General features: G+C 44.7%; 1 protein-coding gene across 1 annotated transcript in view; it reads right to left on the bottom strand.

The window, feature by feature from the left end:
• Window positions 1-6,697: 6,697 nt before the first annotated feature.
• The window catches only part of NPEPPS (aminopeptidase puromycin sensitive), a 39,733-nt gene continuing 27,708 nt past the window's right edge, over window positions 6,698-18,722 (bottom strand). Inside the window, exons 12-23 of the mRNA XM_055697448.1 lie at window positions 18,561-18,621; window positions 17,637-17,746; window positions 16,952-17,015; window positions 16,194-16,333; window positions 14,537-14,671; window positions 12,769-12,988; window positions 12,008-12,150; window positions 11,119-11,175; window positions 10,525-10,632; window positions 10,112-10,267; window positions 9,957-10,004; window positions 6,698-8,100 (exon numbers count right to left, since the gene is read on the bottom strand). Coding sequence (XP_055553423.1) covers window positions 7,948-8,100; window positions 9,957-10,004; window positions 10,112-10,267; window positions 10,525-10,632; window positions 11,119-11,175; window positions 12,008-12,150; window positions 12,769-12,988; window positions 14,537-14,671; window positions 16,194-16,333; window positions 16,952-17,015; window positions 17,637-17,746; window positions 18,561-18,621 — 1,395 coding nt within the window. The 3' untranslated portion in view covers window positions 6,698-7,947. The remainder of the gene's footprint in view (window positions 8,101-9,956; window positions 10,005-10,111; window positions 10,268-10,524; window positions 10,633-11,118; window positions 11,176-12,007; window positions 12,151-12,768; window positions 12,989-14,536; window positions 14,672-16,193; window positions 16,334-16,951; window positions 17,016-17,636; window positions 17,747-18,560; window positions 18,622-18,722) is intronic.

The raw sequence follows: 18,722 nt of genomic DNA, 5'->3' as shown, positions 1-18,722 counted from the left end.
CCCGGCTCCCCCGGTCTGGCCCGAGCAAAGGGAGCGCACAGCTGCACCCCCGGGGCTGGGGAGGCTGGAGCCAAAGCCAGAGGGTGGGGGGTGGCTGTTGAGTGAAAACTTGGGGGGCAAATAAAGGAAAAATGAAAAACTGGGGGGCAGGGGGGGAAGGAAAAAGGAAAAGCTTGGGGGGGAGGGGGGGAAAGGGGGGGGGCAGAACAAAAGTGTAGCTGAATAATTAAAGGCACGTAAAGACAGTCTGTGTGAGTGGCAGGGCTCTAGCTTGCTCATCAGGAGAAAGCAATTAGTAACACAATCAGGCTGCTTTGTGGGACTAAATGAATACCAGGGCCAGGGGGGAAGGGAATGACCTGGCAGGCCCGGGTGGGGGCCAGCAGCTGGGGGGCCGGGGGGCTCCGCTCTCCTGGGCAGCCACGCTTCCCCGATTCCTCATCATGGTTCCCTGGGAAAGGGCCGCACTCCAGAAAGGGGATGGGGTCAAATGCAGCTGCCTCCGAGCAGGGAAATGTGGGGAAGGGGGGACGAGGACGTGTAGCTGGCGGCAGCTGTAGAAAACTGAGTTACAAATACTTGGGAATAGTTGATGTTACCGGTGTCACGGCCTGTCCTGCCGGCCGTGTTCTGCACCGTGTGGCACACGCGGAGCCAATCCTGCGGCCCAAGTTTCTGTTACAAACAACCGCATTTATCAACCGGCTGTGAGAAGGGTCCAAGACACGAGAAAAGTACCGGACGCGTGAGCACCACGGCACCTGCCAGCCTCCAGGTGCTCCGTGACCTTCTCCAGCCCAGGACACGCAGAGCTGGAGCAGCTTCCAGAGGCCGGCGTCGCCACCGCTGCCTCTCCCTGTGGGCTGAAGTCCTGGGCAGGCTTCCCTCTCCACCTGGAAGATGGGGAAAAGCAGTCGTAACTCCTCCTGGATGGCTCCAGGTCTCCCTGTCTGCTGCTGCTCCCCCCCTAAACACAAGCTGCTGCTGCAGAGCCAGGCAACTGCTGGCTCTCGAGGACTAATCCTAGGAAACGGGCTTACCCATGGCCACACAACACAAAAAATTCATTGTTCCCCTAAAAAAAAATTCCGGTTACAGGGACAGATGAGCACTGTGGTGCTCAGGAGACCCAGCTGCTGTCCCTACCTTTGCCAGCTGCCTGCAGGAGAACTGGGAAAACTGATTTTGTCTGTCTGTGCCCCGAGCCTCAGATTATAAAACAGGGACATACCCGGATCAGCGTCTTTTGTAAAGCGCTTTGCGATCTCGGGGTGAGGAGCACCTAGCATCGCGCTGGCAGGTTTAATGCAGTTACAAGCTGGGCTAAAAAACGGCTGCACGTAGGGATGTGATGTCTGTTTGCCCTGCTCCATCACCTCGTTGCGTGTTCTTGGGGCGTTTCGGCCATTCCAGCTGGAAAAACAAGGCTGAAACCGACCGACCTCGTGAAGGTGGATGGGGACTGATGCGCTGGGGGCTACAAAGCTTGGAGATCTCCGTGGTGAGACGGGGAGGGAGTGCGGGATGCGGAGGCATGGCCAGGAGGAGAAGGGTGCTGCTCCATGGGAAACCTGCACCAGCAGGGAAGTCAGGCCGGGCAGCGTTGTAAACGCTTCACATCACTGACTCGTTTAAGACCAATTTCTATTTACAGCTTGACTCGACGGAACAGAACGGGCGCGTTATTCAGCCCGAAGGAATGGAGCTCGCTTTGCCTGCAGCCTCTTCCCCGCTCTGTAGACAGCGCGCCTCTGCCAGCAGATCAAAGCCAGCTCATTGAGCAGCATTTGGGTTGCAATGGGGTGACATTCCCTCTCTTGCAGCTGTTCCCCAGAGGGAAGGAGGGACAAGGCAGGAGCCTCGTGCAGCTGCAGCTTGCTGCTGGGGTTAGCTGAACGCCGTCCTGCTTCTCCGTTCCCCTCCCCACCCCTGAGCTCCAGGACACGACCCAGAAGCGGCCGGTGCTTCACCCAACGCACTTCCACTGACCGTTACAACCCTTCCACGTTGCTGACCAGGATGACTTTCCTTAGGGGACTGCTCCCAGAGGAAAGCCAAGGATGGAGAGAAGGATTAAAGAATTTTGTACAAATCTGGCCTCAATAGCAACAAAAGCCTGAAAACCCAGTGTAAAATCAGGGTAAGTGACTGTGGAATCAGTTCCCCCTGGTAGTGCTCGGGCTGGAGCTGTAAACTCGAGCTAGATGCGCTGATTGTCTCACTGCCGTAAATGGCACACTCAGCATTCACATTACAGAGGCTTGTATCATCTCCTGCCTTCAGAAAGTGCCTACAGAAACGGGGAGAGAAATGCTGAAAAGCTGCTGACTCTAGAGACGGGGTACTTGGTGTTATTTCAGTAAATGCAAATGGTTAGAACCAGAACTAGGTGGCCAGGTCTCCCCTTCCCGAGTCTACCGAGGATGCTCGGTACCTTCAGGTTTCTCAGCAAATCCTACGTCAGTTCCAAGAGACAGGAGCTAGTTGTGATTCTGTGTATATCCAGAGCTTGGACTTCAGTGGAAACCACCCTAAATCAAGCAGAGTTTAGGTGATGCCAGGTTTAAGAAAGGAATCCAGAATCAGATTGTCTACACGAACAACCACGTGGAGTGAAAGGATGAGGCATGCGCCAGGTGCAGCCCTTCCTCTGTGGGGAGCAACATTAAAGGCTGCGTTAACGCTCCACGTTTCTCTACCCCCAAAGAGAGCAGCGTGGTGGATTTCTGTGTGCTCCATCTCACCCTGCTGGAGCAGCCCCAAGGCTGGCTTGCGTGCTGCATGGAGAAGATGCATTTTCCTAAGTCAGGTGATGAAATCCAGTTTTGAAAAAAAAAAAAACAAACCAACCCCAAAAACCTGGATGAAATCCAGCCGGCACAGATGACTAAGTTACACAAGGCTGAGCAGAGACACTCACCTGGTTTTCCTTGCTTACAGGGAATGATTTCAAAGCACTTTGGTTACGTTCAGCCTTAAAATAACCTCACTTTTCTTTCTTGGTTTGGATTCCTGCAAAAGAAAAAGTTAATGAGTCCACAACATCAACCTAGTGAAAAAGATTACAGCGGAGCACAGCACGCCGTCCTCTTTGGCTCCGAGTTTTGGCACATACGTGTATTTTCCCCACACATTTTCACTTGAACATGAGTAATTTTAACCTGAAACCGCAAATTTAGCACAGTGAGTTGAGCTCTCCCATAATGAAAGTCTGGAAGAGCCCAATTGGAGCTCACCGAGCCAGCCACTGCTCAGCCTGATTTTGGATGGTTTGATCCTGCTTGGACCTTCCTTCACCAGGGTGGAAGGATGCTCGTGTTGACATCGTCACCGAGGGATGAGCCACGTGCCATCCTCCTCCACTAACCAGAATCCCTGTGGTCACAGAAGAGGGTTTTGCTCACGTTGGTATCAATCCTACAGCTGCTGTGAGCTTTGTTCCGCTCCTGGTGGCCGAGGCTCATTTATCTGTCACCTGCCACGGAGCATTTTTACTCGTGCAGGTATTTTGCGTGGCTTAAGGTACCTTTAACAGAACCTGGGTGTAAAGTCTCTGAAACACAGCGATAGAATGGCTAAGCACAGCGACAGTCGGTGGTGGGTAACACCGAGACCTCACTGCACCTCATGACCCTGCACAGAAACAAGTAGGTACATGTTAGAGAAGGATTTGGCAAGTAAAGTTTAGGGTTTTGCTCATTTTTTGACTGGTTTCTTTTTGCTGTACACCATTTAGCTTTACTGTAATTTAAAATATGGAGCACATTCTAAATACAAATGTATTTGGAAAAAGTCTGGCATTTGGGCAAGCAAATATGTCCTTCCAGATGCTGCAGTTCCACTTACGCTAGATAAAATTTTGGTCCGAAATCTGGGTATTTTTGGAGAGTAAACTGGATTCCGAAACTTTCTTTCCCAGCTAATTCCACATCTGCCTAGCAAGCTCATGCCTTTTTCCCTGACAGATTAAATATTATTCTATCCTGCGTGTAAGAGTCTTGCAAATATCAAAGCAATGACTATATATAGGAATGTATGTTTTTGTTATTGCAAAACTTGCCTTTTCCAAATTGCTTCGGAGAGTTCACACATGCAGTTGTTATTTTTTAAATGGAGGCGACACTTGCCGAGCAAACCCGGCTGTGTCAGTGGCAGGACTGGATCTGGCGTCAGTGACGGCAGGGCAGGAGGCCACTCGTCCTCCACCCACTGTAAGCATTCCTAAAACCAATTCAAAAAACTCCATTTCCAGTTGACGTGAAGCTCAGCGTTCTGGTGTCGTGGGGCCAAACGCAGCATGGGTGCCTGACCGTACCGGCTCAGTACCGAACTGGCTTTGTACCAGCTTCCAGCCGCAACCAACATCAACTAGATTTTAACTACTTGCATGATTTTTACTGCCCCTAAGGAAAGCGAACACACGAATGTGCTGAGATTTCCTTAAAACTCAGGTTCAATTATCTAAAGCTGACGGGGTAGAAAAAAACCGGACACATCTCAAACGGCAGATCTGCCTAGGCAAGGCGGCTACATCTAACCGTGACCGATAAAAGGCGATTAGGGAGGCTTTTTTAAAAAAGGACAGGTAAAAAACAAACTATCCCCCAACAGTCTGCAGCATGGAGTTTTTTCAGAAATGATCTTAAAATACAGATTAACCCTTTAATCTCAAGGCTGAAGGAACATTACACAAATCGCTCACGCATCCTCTGCTCGAGGACAAGTAATTTAAATGGCTTTGATATATTTTTCTTCATAAACTACTGCCTCGGTTCACATGTGAGCGGGAAGCAGCCCCTGCAGCAAGGGCAGACCTGAAATTCAAGCGAGCAGCTTTGGCACAGCACTAAGGCAGCTCGCTAGGCAGAAGCCTGACTTCAAACACGGATTGATACAGCTGAGTTGCACCATTCCACCTGAGCAGGGATCGAGCTCCTACTTCTTTAAAAGGGGCATCTTTACGGCAAGGTAGCACCTTGGGCACAGCACGGCCAAGCCGTCTGCACCAGAAATCAAGAGCGAGGTCTGCAAGAAGTGCTGTTCCCGTACGTCTACCTGAAACTGTAAAGAGAAGGGCAAGGCAACAGCGACACATGCCATTTATTGTGGAACAACTCTTCCGCCTCCTAGGCGGGGGGGATGCTCACTGATGAAAGCTTTTTGTGGTTTTGTTGGAGGAGGGATAGGGAGGCAGACAGGCAGCCAAAGGACAAGGTTACTTGTAAATGCCAAGCCTGGAGCCAGGTAGTAGCGCTGTTATCAAAAAGGTAAGTTAAAGCAGCAACAAATCATAAAGTATCTCAAGTTGGAAGGGACCCTTAAGGATCATCGAGCCCAACTCCCCGCTCCTCGCAGGACTGCCTAAAAGGAAACCAAGTGATGAAAAGCATCATCCAGACAGTCCTTGAACTCTGACAGGCTTGGTGCCCCAACCGCCTCCCTGGGAGCCTGTTCCAGGGACTAGAAAGAATATGTCAGGGTTTCTTCAGATGTGTTTCACCTGCACAGATACAGCAGAGTCCTCGTTAAGAGCCGGCTTCTGTATCCTTTCAGGTATCCCTGATGCAGGTGCAGTGTCCAGCACACAACTGCCCCAGTGAATACACTCAGTTCTTACGGGCAATATCCTCACTAATCATCATGTGAGCCCCGTTTCATCTCTTTCCTCATCCACAATAACTCTTGCTGTTCTTATCCTGACCCTCTCCTGAGCATCAGTTTGTCTCCAATGGAAAAAAAAAAAAAATTATTTCCTATTAAGTGGACAAATCCCAAACTTACTTTCACGAAGAATTAAAATCTACTTTCTTTGCATGCAGAAGAGACTAGGACTAGTCAGTCTGCCGAGACTATTCAGTTTGCTCAGTGACCACAAGCTTGTTATTTTTGTCACTCTCCTTCAACTGCTTGCATGTCATTTGCATTGTTTAAAGTCAAAACAAGATCACCTCAACTTGCAGCTACAGTACTTCTCATTTCATACATCACCAGTCATGCTGGAATCACAACTTTGCATGTTATTTTGTCAATGTGCAAGAAGCAGAAGAGAAACCAGCTTACTCTTCCGAAATTACATTGGATCTGCAGTGCTGACAGCAGGAAAAAACAGCAGTCAAGTTAACAGATATGACTCGGGACAAACAGAATTCCTGTTTCGATCTCGTTTCTGACCATGTAGCCACACTAGCCCAAGGGATACCAACCAGTGCGATAAAATTCAGGAGCACTGCACCTCCACTTACTATAAACCTGCCCAAACTTGCCCATTTCTGGTGTGTAGCCCTGCCCTGGCTCGTCGTGGTTGGCATCAGCAGCATTTGCACAATACTATTTCCCTCTTGCAGAGTCCCTCAGCTTTTCAAGTGTTTAACAGAAATTTGTTTACTCACAGGGTTTCCCCCCCCCCCCTTTCCTTTCCCTTCCTTTCCAAATTCTGCCCTGGTTAGTTCTTTAGCGCTTGACTACAATCTTTATTCAGATTACACAAGATCTACTTACGATCAGTACGGTATGTGCTCATTCAGCTGCCCTAAGACCTAGCACTGATAGCAGAAGAGGAGAAGGCTGAGAACAAGGGTTTCCTTGGGGCTGTTAAAGACACCATCGACACGTGACCTCCGCTGTTCCCTCAGAGGTTTAGGTCCTTTGAAAGCAGCAACACTCTTTCAGGCTTCAAACAGAACACAAGATCAGGACATGAATTTCACATTGACATTTTTATTAACGCCAACTGTTTTAATTTTTTTTTTTTTTTTTAAACAATAGCACAAAAATGTTTCAGGGAAGCAGTCTGACAGTTAGTCTGATGACCTTCTGAAATACAGTTAAGCCACACCAAATACGAATTCCTGTTAAAGGAAAAAAAAATAAAATATATGGAACTCCAACCTTTGTATTAGAGGGTGTTGTGTCTGGTTAGTAGACCACGCTGCTTTGTGAAGTAAATGATGGCACACAGCTTAGACTTCATCATCACGCCAGTCATAACTAATTTAAGGCTTCTGAATCAAATTACCATCAACATCACAGAAAGGAACGAAAAGCTAGTGTTGCTACGGCCATGAGGAGATTGAACAAGCTGGATCTTTTAGACAAGTAACGGTGTCTTGAACAGAAGAGACCTGCCCTAACAGCAGCCAGGAGAACCAGTCACACAGTAATCATCTCCTCATTTGCATGCATTTTGAGGGTGCAATTTAGTAAGAAAAAAAAAAATTGCATGTATCTTTCTCTTATTTAATGTGGCTATGAAAGATGTTTCCTTACAATTCCGTTATCTCTAAGAAGGACATCAGCAAGTAGAACCAAGGAGAAAAACCGAAGAGCAACAGAACATTTTTCTTTTTGCTGAGAGGTAACACAAAAGGGAGGGAACCTACTATCCTTGGATTGGGGGGGGGTTGCAGGAACATCTCCCCAAAACCTCGCACTTCGAATGATGCACAGACTCTATGTTATACCAGCTACCTGCCTTTCCAACTGACCTGTTCCACACAACGCTCAGAGGCATTAACCCATTCCTGCCCCAGATTCTCCACAAAATTCCACTGACCTAGAAACCACTGGTTTCCTTTTTTTGGGGAGGGCTGGGGGAGGGTGTAAAAAACAGAACATCTGTCAATAAGAGTGTCAGGAGGGGGGTGTTAAATATTTTAACCACTGACAAGGCTTGAGGAAGTTTCACAGTTTTGTTATGCTCTATTTTATTACTATCATATTTACAGATTTTTTTCTCTCTTTTTTTTTCTGTTTTTTGCTGAATTGCTGATAATTTTAATAGAATTTAAATCTGGAGTGTGAGCAGGAACCAGTTAACTACATTCATTGTCCAATCCCCATTGGTTTGAGAAAAAGACTCCAAATTCTTGGCATATGAATCAGCTGTTGGGTAGCTCCTCCCTCTCCCCATGAGGCGGCAGCAGGACTGCAGCAGTGGCATGCACAGATTCACACCATGGCTGGTGGGGCCTTGCGCTGCAGAAAATATTGGTGGATGTTCTCGGCGTCCCGCTTCAGCCAAGCTGCATTCAGCAGAATATTTTCACAGCACTGCTGGACAGTGCGTTCTGCCGATGGAGCTGGGTGACTCTCAAAGAAGGCCTGTATAAAAAGCACACAACCATCCATAAGGGTATAAACAGGCATAGACAGAATTACAGCTTTTAAGTCCCCAAATTCCCTAGGTCATATAGAAATGCTTTGGTGAATTACGTTCCTTATCTGACTCTAGCTCATGCTATCTGTTCCCACCACCATCACAGGCTCTGAAAGATGTGCAAGGTGCTTGCCGAGTTGGCAAGACGTGTAATCCCAAGTTGGGAACAGCAAAATGCCTCCGTTTCTCTGCTAAAGGAAAGCCACGGTAGCATTTCTACAAACCAGCCCAAACGCTGCCTCCTGTCCCATCTTGTCCTTGCTGCCAGGGACAGCAAGCAGCACTGGGAGAGATGAATTCAGTCCCTCACAGGGAGGCAAACAAACGAGCAGCAAATCAAGTGTGTATTTCTGGATACTTGGAAGAAGACACTAACGGAAGCCCAAGGCCATTTTGCAAAAGCATTTGTCCAGGTATCAGATTTCTTAGCATTCTACCTCGGCCTCTTGCCAAGCTGCATAATGACCTCCAAGCACCGGCAGCACTCAAGAGTTTTGCTGAATAGTCTCACATTTCTTCCTCCAGAATCAACAGTATTGATCCCTGCGAAGAAACTGCACCAGAGGCTGCCGTGACTCTGCACTTTACAACTGGGGAAAGGGTAGAGTAAAGCTGGCATAGCCGAGACTCATCCCCTTCTTCCCACAAGCAGGCTTTTCCCAGTATTTGGCAGATCACCTCACACTAATGCACACTACAAGGTGACATCGAGACTCAGACACAGTAAGTACTCTAGCTAAAAGCTAGGTGTACCATCTCAAGAAGTTCTCTTGGAAAGTACTTATGATTTAGTTATGGATGATTGTTCTGGTAAATGTTTTGTAGTGTTCTCTAAGAAAAAAAAAAGTATAGTGCAAGATTTCTCTGTAAAATCACTTATGCTACTGAATCGTTTCTAACAAGACATCACTAGATGATAAAAAACAATAGATAGAGCTCATGGCTCAGCTTATCTTTGAAATAAGAATTCCTCCTGAGCATTTCCCTAACCAGAAAGTGGTAATTAAGTTTCACTTAAGAAAGTGGTATTTTTAAGTTTCTTCTTCCAAGAAGGAGTCTCTGTAGAAGTGCGGGCAATGACTAAATAAAATCTACACACATTCTCAAAACTCTACCAAGACCAGTGCCTGCACTCCCAGGTCAGAGGGGATGCTCGAGTCCGGTGATGAAATCGCATCACCTTGAGCCACCGACTTCAAGACAGGCTCTCTGCAAACCCATTAATTTGCCTTGTGTCAAAGCCTTGCTCTTAGTACACAGAACAAATGACCACATAAAATGTGGACCTCTGGTACGGAATTTAGCCAAAATCCGCCACGTTCATTCCCCCAGGGTGTCCCTGGGTGCTAGCGCCGACAGCCCCAAATGTGCCCTGTCAGTCTGGGGAGAAAGAAAGTGGTGCTGTAAGGCTCAGCTTACTATGGAAGTTGTAACTGCTATCAATTTTGCTACATTTATCTTTAAAGGCTGTCTTTTGGGGAGTCTCAACACCACCGCTACAGACTGTGCTGGATTTTATAAAAGTTTAAAATGAATGTTTAAAACTAACGAAACTGATATCACTAGAAGCTGCACATTACTTTGTGAAAATGCTAATTTAAGGTATTTCAGTAAAATAACTCAACCTAAAGCAGTGCAACTAGAGGACTAGGCAACAGTCAAAAGAGTCAGAGACAGAGCCACATTTCAAAACCAAAAACCGCACAGAAACTCATGGCCCTTCCATCAGGTGCTCACAGTCTAGAGCACACAGTGGTTGTCAGAGATGAGGTTAATTGCTTCTTTAATTGAAATTTCTTACCTTAACTTCTGCAGCCATTTTATCATTTGCAAATCCATCCACTGTTAGCTGAAGGAAAAAAAATATTGACGAAGGGTAAGCATTTAGCATTTCAAATGTAACAGTTTAGTTTTGATCATGTAGGTGAATGGGACTTTTCTCACAGCTGTACATACCTTTATTAGTCTGGATATTAAGAATCCACCTTGGTATCGATTATAAAGTTCCTCCCAATTGTCCCTAACAAATTTCCAAGCAGCTTTCCTCCCCTGCTTGCTGCCTCCAGCTACTCCACCAATAACAGATACCGTGTCCTGGGGACGTACCTCTTCCTGAAGAGGAAAATGTAGACAAGCATTCAAGACTGTTACAACAAATACAGCATGTTGTCTTTATGCATTTCTGCACCTAATCTGTCAACAATAGCTTTTCTTTTCCTCACATACTTTTAAGATACAGCTCAGATTTAATCGTTAAGACTATTTCTGCTATTCTAGCACATTATATGCACACAGGGCTCTATCCCCGAGTGCTCTGAACGCACTTATTCTCCCAAGGTAAGGAAGCAGCAGCTTTTCCAATAACTTACTGAAAGTGCAAAGGTGAGAACTTTTTGAATCAGTTCTGGCTGAGAGATGGCTCCAAGAACTCGTTCAATTCTGTTCTTCTCCTCCTGCATATCTGCTTGCTTGTGAAGCTTCAAAGCCAAAGTGAATAATATTAGTGCATGGTATTAAACGCTGACTTCTTAACCTAGCACTACTGACCTTGCTGTATATGCTAGAGCTGCTAGGTTAGCCTTCAAGCCTAGGACGTGACAAATTGAACTTGTTCATGAATCATCCTGCACAGCTAACCACGTTATGGACCTCATTACACGTACATCATCAGGAAGTACCATTAGTAATAAACTGATCTTCACCGCTGTTTATGTAAGGTCAAGTAGGACCGTGCCTCCGAGGAATGAAAAATAATCCTAAAATGAGAGATGCCACTAGGTGGCAATTTCACACTACACATGGACCAAGGAACAACGTAAAGAAGCCCTAGTGTTCACATCTTCTGCAAAACATTGGATTGAGCCTGCTTGCAGATAAACTACACCTTAAAGCAACTTGCAGGGTGGACTATTTAGCTTTTCATGGCATAAGCTGGCAGTGTTAACAACAGAGCGCGCACTCACCTTCAGCATAGTGTCTAAAGTAGTACTATCTCCATGCTTCAAAATAGTTACATATACCTAAGACAGAGCATAAACAAGGAAGGTCCTTCAAAAAAACCACACTTCTAGAAACGCAACAATCAATTTCTACATATTTGGGTTAGATTTCAGACAAGTGAGCAGATCTGGAAGACACCAGCACTGATCCCTTTATGTTTTGAGACTGGATTTGAGAGATGCATCAACTCCTTTACCTCTTCCCCAGTTTCAGCAAAATTTTGGTAATGTCAACCACAGCAAAACACCAGAACAAGAAATCTTTGTGCCACGCAACACCTAGCTAGTAAGTACTTCACATACACTCCATCCACATCCACCATAGTTAGAGTTTGTGCTCTGCAGGACCAAGCTGACGCCTGCAGAGCTCTCCCACAATCCCTGCAGTTTACCACGGTGCTTTTAAACCTGGAGGATGTAAGCTGGTCATGGATGGATGTAAATGATTAGAAGTCAGCTCGGGTTTGGCACTGCACTTCAAGTAGTCTTCAAAACCCCAAAAGCAACATCATCTAGAGACCAGAGTTGTTCTGTGGCAGTCAGCATGGGTACAACTGAACTTGTTAGTCATAACTAAGTATTGGCCAGGTCAGATGAGGCTTACTTGCTTCAAGAAACACAGGGATGTTTCTACCATGCTCCACAGTATCACTTGCTTCATAACTGGACTTATCCAAGCTCCCACCACCTCTGCCAAAACCAGCTGGTCTCATACCTTGGCACTGGTTTCCTCTAGCTTCCCTATTCTTAGAAAGAGGGGTTCAATGGACTCTTGGAAAGAAAAAAAGAGTTTGATGCACACAGTGCCAAGTGGGGGACAGTCTTTTCGGAATTAAAATTTACAATAACCTACAGGACTCCTCAGATCAGCGGACAGAATATGTTTTCCTTCTACATGGTCCTTAAATCGGCGTCGAGCTTCTTCTAACGTTGCCTTGTGCCCAGCTTTTCCTAGTTTGCCCAGGACCAGACCCCTCAGAAGGGCATCTAGATGACCTAATGAGTGAGTAGGAGGAAAAAAAAAAAAAATTATTTGGAGACACAATTCAACAATTAAGTGCTCTTCCACCTAGAGTGATCAGGGCAGAGGTGTATAACAATCCTTCCACATGCTTGAGGATATCTAAAGGCCTTTTCTCACTCTCATTGGTGCCAGCTGGAGAATACATTGATATTTTTATTTTACGGTGAGAGTCAGGATATGATTCCAGCCCAAACACAACAGGCTAGGCCTGTAACCTGAGCCAAGTCAGTAATATTAACCTTTTGCATCTACAACAGGGCTGACTAGGACAAGTAAACATGCACGTACATGGCTTTCCATCCTTGTAGTCTAAGAAGTTTCATGCACTCCAACAGATGCAAAGCTAAAGCAAAGAATTTTTATCAGTCAGTGATCAGGTAGGGAAATGTTTTACCATTTTAACTTCTGCCTGATAACAGAGGTTTGTTTTGGGGCTTTGTGTTCGAAAGTTTTTAAGTATAAAAATACCCCTGCACGCCTACTTCAGACTCCTCTTCCTCCCTTCTCTCCCCTTTCCCAAAATCTTGATGGCTTATTTACACATGAGTTTTCGAAAACCACTACAGGATTTCACAGCAGAAGTTTCCTACCCTCTCCAGGTTTGGGGTCCCATCCCAGTCTCTCCCCTATTGGTGAAAAGACATCTTTCACGAACACCTGGATTTCCTCATAGAAGTCTGTGTGGGACAAGAGAGTTGAGAGAATTCCCAGGTTACAGCTGAGGTCGCTCCACACAGTATAATTGGGCTCATTCACAAAAGCTTCCATGACTTTTAGAACCTCTACAGTGCTAATGATTCCAGCTCGGGCCTGGGAGAGGAAAAGACACAGATTAATCTTACTACCAAATAGAATTAAGACATTTAATAGCTCATCACATTATTTTACAGTCTTCCCTGTTCAGTTTGCACAGCCTGCATATAAACTCTATTTTCCCTGTCGTGGGGTTCTGTGGAGGTGAGTTAACGCTAGTCAAAGCACCTTAGCCGTCTGCTCCATGGCACACAATGCTTTTTATACACAGGTAAGCACTTTACAAGGAGACAGCTATGTCATTATAAGGACATTTTGCAAACAAGAAACAGACAAGGAGATTAAGTCACTTAAAACTGCAGCAATGCTTGCAAGAAAAAGCAAACCCCCAGAGTTATTCTCAGCCAGATACTACACCCACCAAAACCTTATTTTAACTAAACACTGTAAAGATTTAGAGATTTAGGGTTTGCTCTTTGCTAAATGGAGAGTATAAAACTGCAGAAGTCATTTTTGCTTGCTGCTTCCCATTAATTGATAGTAGTACTGCCTTTCCACCTCTGCCAGAAAAATTTTGTATTAACTGCTCCACAGCATCATAAAAAACACTTCTATGCTTAATGCAGTTGATAACACCGACAGTATCGGTTGATAACACCTACAGTAGGTATTCTCCAACCAGAATGCTTAGGCTTTTGTTAATCTGGAACCAGACCAGTAATTTACGATACCGAAAATGTGGTGAAGATCAGTTGTCACTAGCTAAGCTATATTCACTTGTGATAAAAACATGATTAAAACTGACGCTGCCCCGATCCTCATTCCTAGGGTGATGGCTCCCAACTTGTAATATTCTTGCCCATTGCTCTTGACTTACTGAATTTCCTGTTTTCTCCAGCGTTTGTATTATTCTGGCAAATTAGGAGTCTAACACAATATACCTGCATGTATTATTTGCTCGTTTTTCTGTCCGATTAGTCTTGCAGTGTTTGGGAAATGACTTAGGGTACAGTTTCAAACCCCTTCAACTAAGCCACGACAAGAGTTACAACCTTTAAAGCTAGAGAGGCAGGGTATCAAACCCACATTTTGTAGTTTCCATATACTTGCCGACTAGCAAGAATAAGAAAGTACAATCTGAACTACAGAGTACAGTAACTAATTGTTCAGAGCTAGCAACACTTTGCTTTTTAAAAGTAAGAAACCCCAACAGCCACCTCCTCCAGTGGAGGACAGTTACAACAAGCCCAATGGAATAAAGCACACGGTGCTGATAGCATTTGATAAGTGTCATTGAGGGGATCATTAAAATATCCTTATTTTGACGAGGTGCAAGAAAGCAAGTTCTCAAAACAATTTTGTCAAAACCCCTATAGTATAATACACCCCTACAGAGAACAGTGCAGCAGGAGTTATAGGCAGACTGCTTCCATAGGATTTAAGTCTTGTAATACAAGTTAGAACTTGTCAAGCTAATTAATAGCTAGATGTATGCAGTAATCCCAATGGCACTTTGCCTCCAGAAACTGAGACTGACTCTTCAGACACCAATTTCTGCGGTTACTGTAGCTTTCATTACCAGGCAAACAGCAAAGAGTTGCTTACCAGAGAGAACAGATCGTTCTGCAGGCCAAGCCTGTCCACAGGGGGTAGGGAGAGGTCTTTGATCGCTGGTATTAAACTCTCCAGCATGTCAGGGCTATACTGAGTACGGTAAAACCCTACAGTTCCAAGGTTTAACTGAAAAGTACCAAAAGGGTAAACAATTAAAGGTAAAGAACAAATAAGGAAATGCTTTTTCATTTTTTGTACCACTAGAAATTTCTCAAAGCACTGGAGGTCAGAGAAGTCAGTCATTATCATTTACATAAAAAGAAAAAATGAATCATAACCAAAGGAGAAAGACTATAAAGATTGCAAAGAGGAAATGCTCACTAAGAGGTACAGAAGGTGAGAGAACGCTGGCATAAGGAAACAGAGGCTAGAGTTAAAAGTAGGAGCAAGGAGAAAAAAGGGGTAAATCCTAACTGACCTAAGGGTAATCATGCACCAGGAAGATAAAATGCAGGAGACTGCAGGTGCCAGAATCTTAACTTTCATAACCTCTCTCCCACAGCCTGCTCCATTCGATTTTGACAGAACCTTTTTCTTAAGAAAGGAGAAGCACCTCTGCCCAAGGTAAACGCAATTCAAGGCCAGTAAGCTCAACGACCTACACTAGCTACATGCTACTGCCTACTAGCATTTAAGTGTAGATGGTCAAATAGTGTGGCTGGCTGAACAACAGTACCTGGCATAAACCAAACACACTGCTGAGCTCATCAGGAAGTCACTCCCTGTGCTGCTGCTATGATTTTGAGCAGTCCAACTGCCAGTCCTCAGGTCTATGGCACTGAAAAACCTCACAGACTGATGACTTTGCAGCCAGCAGTCCCACAAATTCACCTTGGACTGAGCTGAACTGTTGCCTTCGCAGGCAGAAATACCAAACTTTACCCTCATTCAGACAGGGCATTTTCAGAATTGTTCATTTCATGCCCCTCTATTACCAGGGAGGACCCAGACAGAGAGAATATCCAGGCACAACAGCTGGAATCCCCATGTTAGTTAAACGAGAAGATTCGATTAATATACAGAGAGACTAACTCTTATTTCATGGAGTCACCTCTCGGCATACAGTTCCAGCTTAGAAATTACTCTCAACCTCCGTAGTTCACACAGCAATAGTCCCAGCCAGTTACCATCTTTCAGTTTTTAAATTCAGGTTGACTGGTGTCTGCACAGGACCTCAACAATAAATTTTTTGCCTACAGATTTATACTTGTCTGGCAATAGCCAGTCGAAAACCTTAACCTACATATAATGAAAGATAAACAGGACTATTTTTGCTCAGGATGGACTTTAACTAAACTGTGGTTACTATGGGATACCAAAAAAGCCACCACATTTAAACTCAAAAGCTGCCTCTAATTGCACACTGTTTTTCTGGGCTCGGACTCCTAAAAGGTTCAAGTTTACATTGTCTAGACTACTCTTGGAAGGCAAAGGATTACACTAAGCAAGCATTGCAAAGAGGAGCCAATATTCAATAGCATCACAGAGAGGCCCCTCCGTAAGAAATACAAGACTGCACGGGGATGGGAGGGGGGTGGGCCATGGGGGGAAAAACTAAAAAGGAAAAGAGGAAAATGAAACGCAAGGGAATGTTACAGTGACAATCAAATGTATTCCCAGTAACATGTTCTCCTTTGTGACAACTCACCTTCACCCACTGGTCTGGTTTGATGTCTTTCAAAACCAGGGTGAGCTCTGGTTTGTCCATCAATATTTGCATTTTGGCACAGGTGGGGTCATCACTTGTACAAATACTTATGGGAACCATCCACATGGGGAAATCCTCCCCTAAAAGAAGAAACAATAAAAAGGAAGGCCTAAGGAAAAAAAAAGTATGCACATAACACTGAGAAACTTTGCCTGGTGTTCAAACAAGTTTCAGCAGCAGTTTAAGCAAGGCTACTTAAATTTACATCTAAAAAGGCACACATCTGAAGGAAAATGGCAGTTCTAGAGTTAAAAACCAAGAATCTCTAAATCACTTTTCAAGCCAAAACATTTTCGTTTCTAAAAGCATGGAAGGTGGGTGGAATCTGCATCTTAAGACAGAGCTGGCTTCCATATGAGGCATTTTTATTTCAGCACTGCTATAAACCCAGCAGCTTACATTGCTCCTCAAATGGCAGCACTGGCTTTAAACTGGACATCAGAAGAGAAGCATCTCAGGATGAAAACTGAACCAAAGATTGCAGAGGACTGCCATTCTCCCATGCGAAGAGAACATAGAAACCACATGTGTGAGAGCATTCAACCTTAGATTTTCTAAAGGTTTAACAAATACTTAAACACCTGAGCCTAAGCAGAGCACCTGCCTGCTCTGCAGTACAGCTGTTTCATCTCTCAAAATTGCTGCTGTTGCATAAAAAGTAATACACACTCCATTCCTGGTCTTAGCATTCATCTTACCAGTATATGGTCCACTGGCACAGAATTTCTTCTGAACTAACTTCAACACTTTGTCATCTTCTTGCTGAGGAAGGACAAAAAGAGAGAAAAAAGAAAGAGAGAAAGGAATTATCAGAACATCTAATCTCAGCTTCTGTATATCACAATACATTCATGTGCCCTCTGTTAAGCCGAGTAACTTGTACTCTCCTCCAGAAAAAGGAGCTACCTCAAGAATAATTCAAATGCATTAATCACTGTTACATGCCCTATTTCTCACTTGAATTTGTTGTCTGACTTCAGCCTCCAGCCAGTAATCCTCACTCACCCTGCAATCCTGTAGAATAAGCATAATTAAACTGGACGGAGAATCAAAACATGTGGCATGGGGAGCTATGTCAGATATTCCCTCCCCCCAACACACATTTCACACACAAAGAGCAAACGGGCTATGTCAGCAAACTCAAAGCACACGATCTAGAGCGCTAGTGGAATAACTCCATATCACTTTGCGCGGTTCCTCAAGCAAGCTGCACTTCTCCCCCCTTCAGAAACAGAATCGTCACTAAACAAAGCAACCCACTGTACTGCCTCCTGATCAAAAAGAATCTTTTAAATAATTGGATACTACTAAATTGGATCCCGTAACACAGTTAAAGGCAGAACTTTTGATGTCATGTCCTGGAAAAGACACAGATATATTTACCTGCTCGGCTTCCACATAAATGAGCGGAAATCCCATTTGTTTGGTCCATGTATTCATCACAGCAGCAATAGGTTTACCACTCGCCTTTTCCAGGCTTTCCCAGAGATCCTCTGCAGGAGAAAAGTCTGACTAAGGACTCCCAGAGTCTTGACATGTCAGACGCGATTAAGGACACTACATGGGCACCAGAGGGTGGGAGGCTGTATTGTTACTCCAGTTTGCCCTTCACATTTTGGGTTGTGTTTTTATGGGATTGTAACAGATAACAGGCAAGAAAAAGAGTTGGAACTGCTCATGGGGGAGAAAGGGGAGAAGAAAGCTTCTTTACTAACAAAACCCGCAATCAATAAACATTGTGATACAGTATAATGAAAGTGAACATTAAATAATCAAAATGGTAAATAGAAGAATCTTTTTCCTTAAGTTTTTCATATGTTATGCCCAAGGAGCTGACTGAACCACATGGACTGTTTTGGCTGATAGAGCAGAGTGTTCCACATTTATGCCTGATAGGCAAAAAAGGTTTAAGTAAAGAAAGCGCTGCGAGATGTTAGACAAGACTTTGAACTGTTTAATCACACATGCGATCAATACTGCAACAGGAAGCTTGCAAGAGGCTTACTTGGCAAATCAACATACTCTATTTCTAAATTAGATTACTACGCAGACATGGTTATCAACGGTAAAAGCAGTCCTTTCAGATTACCTCAGCCACATACTCCTGAGACAGAGAACCCCTAGAGGATGCTGAATTCTGGCTGTGCAGGGGACACATTGTATGAAACTGGAAACAAGCCAATTCTTTCCTTGCACCTCAGTTATCTCAGATGGAAAAACAGCTGTTTAACAATCCATCACTTCAGCACTAAAGAGTTTGTCCCTGGAAATCACTTTTCTTAAAAGCATATAATAACCACCAGTTACCTGTAGCGGCATTCTTCTGCTGGTATTTCGTTAAATATAAATTCATTCCTTTCCGGAAGTCCTGGGAACATACAATTGAACATGTAATAGCACCAAAACAGAGGTCTTTTCTATCGTCCCTCCACACTGCATTTATATTCAAGAATCTGCCAGGGTGCCTTA

The sequence above is a fragment of the Falco cherrug genome, chromosome 20 (assembly GCF_023634085.1).
Source record: "Falco cherrug isolate bFalChe1 chromosome 20, bFalChe1.pri, whole genome shotgun sequence".
Taxonomy (NCBI): domain Eukaryota; kingdom Metazoa; phylum Chordata; class Aves; order Falconiformes; family Falconidae; genus Falco; species Falco cherrug.
Note: the sequence above shows the minus strand (reverse complement) of the source record. Positions and strands in the feature narration are given on the sequence as shown.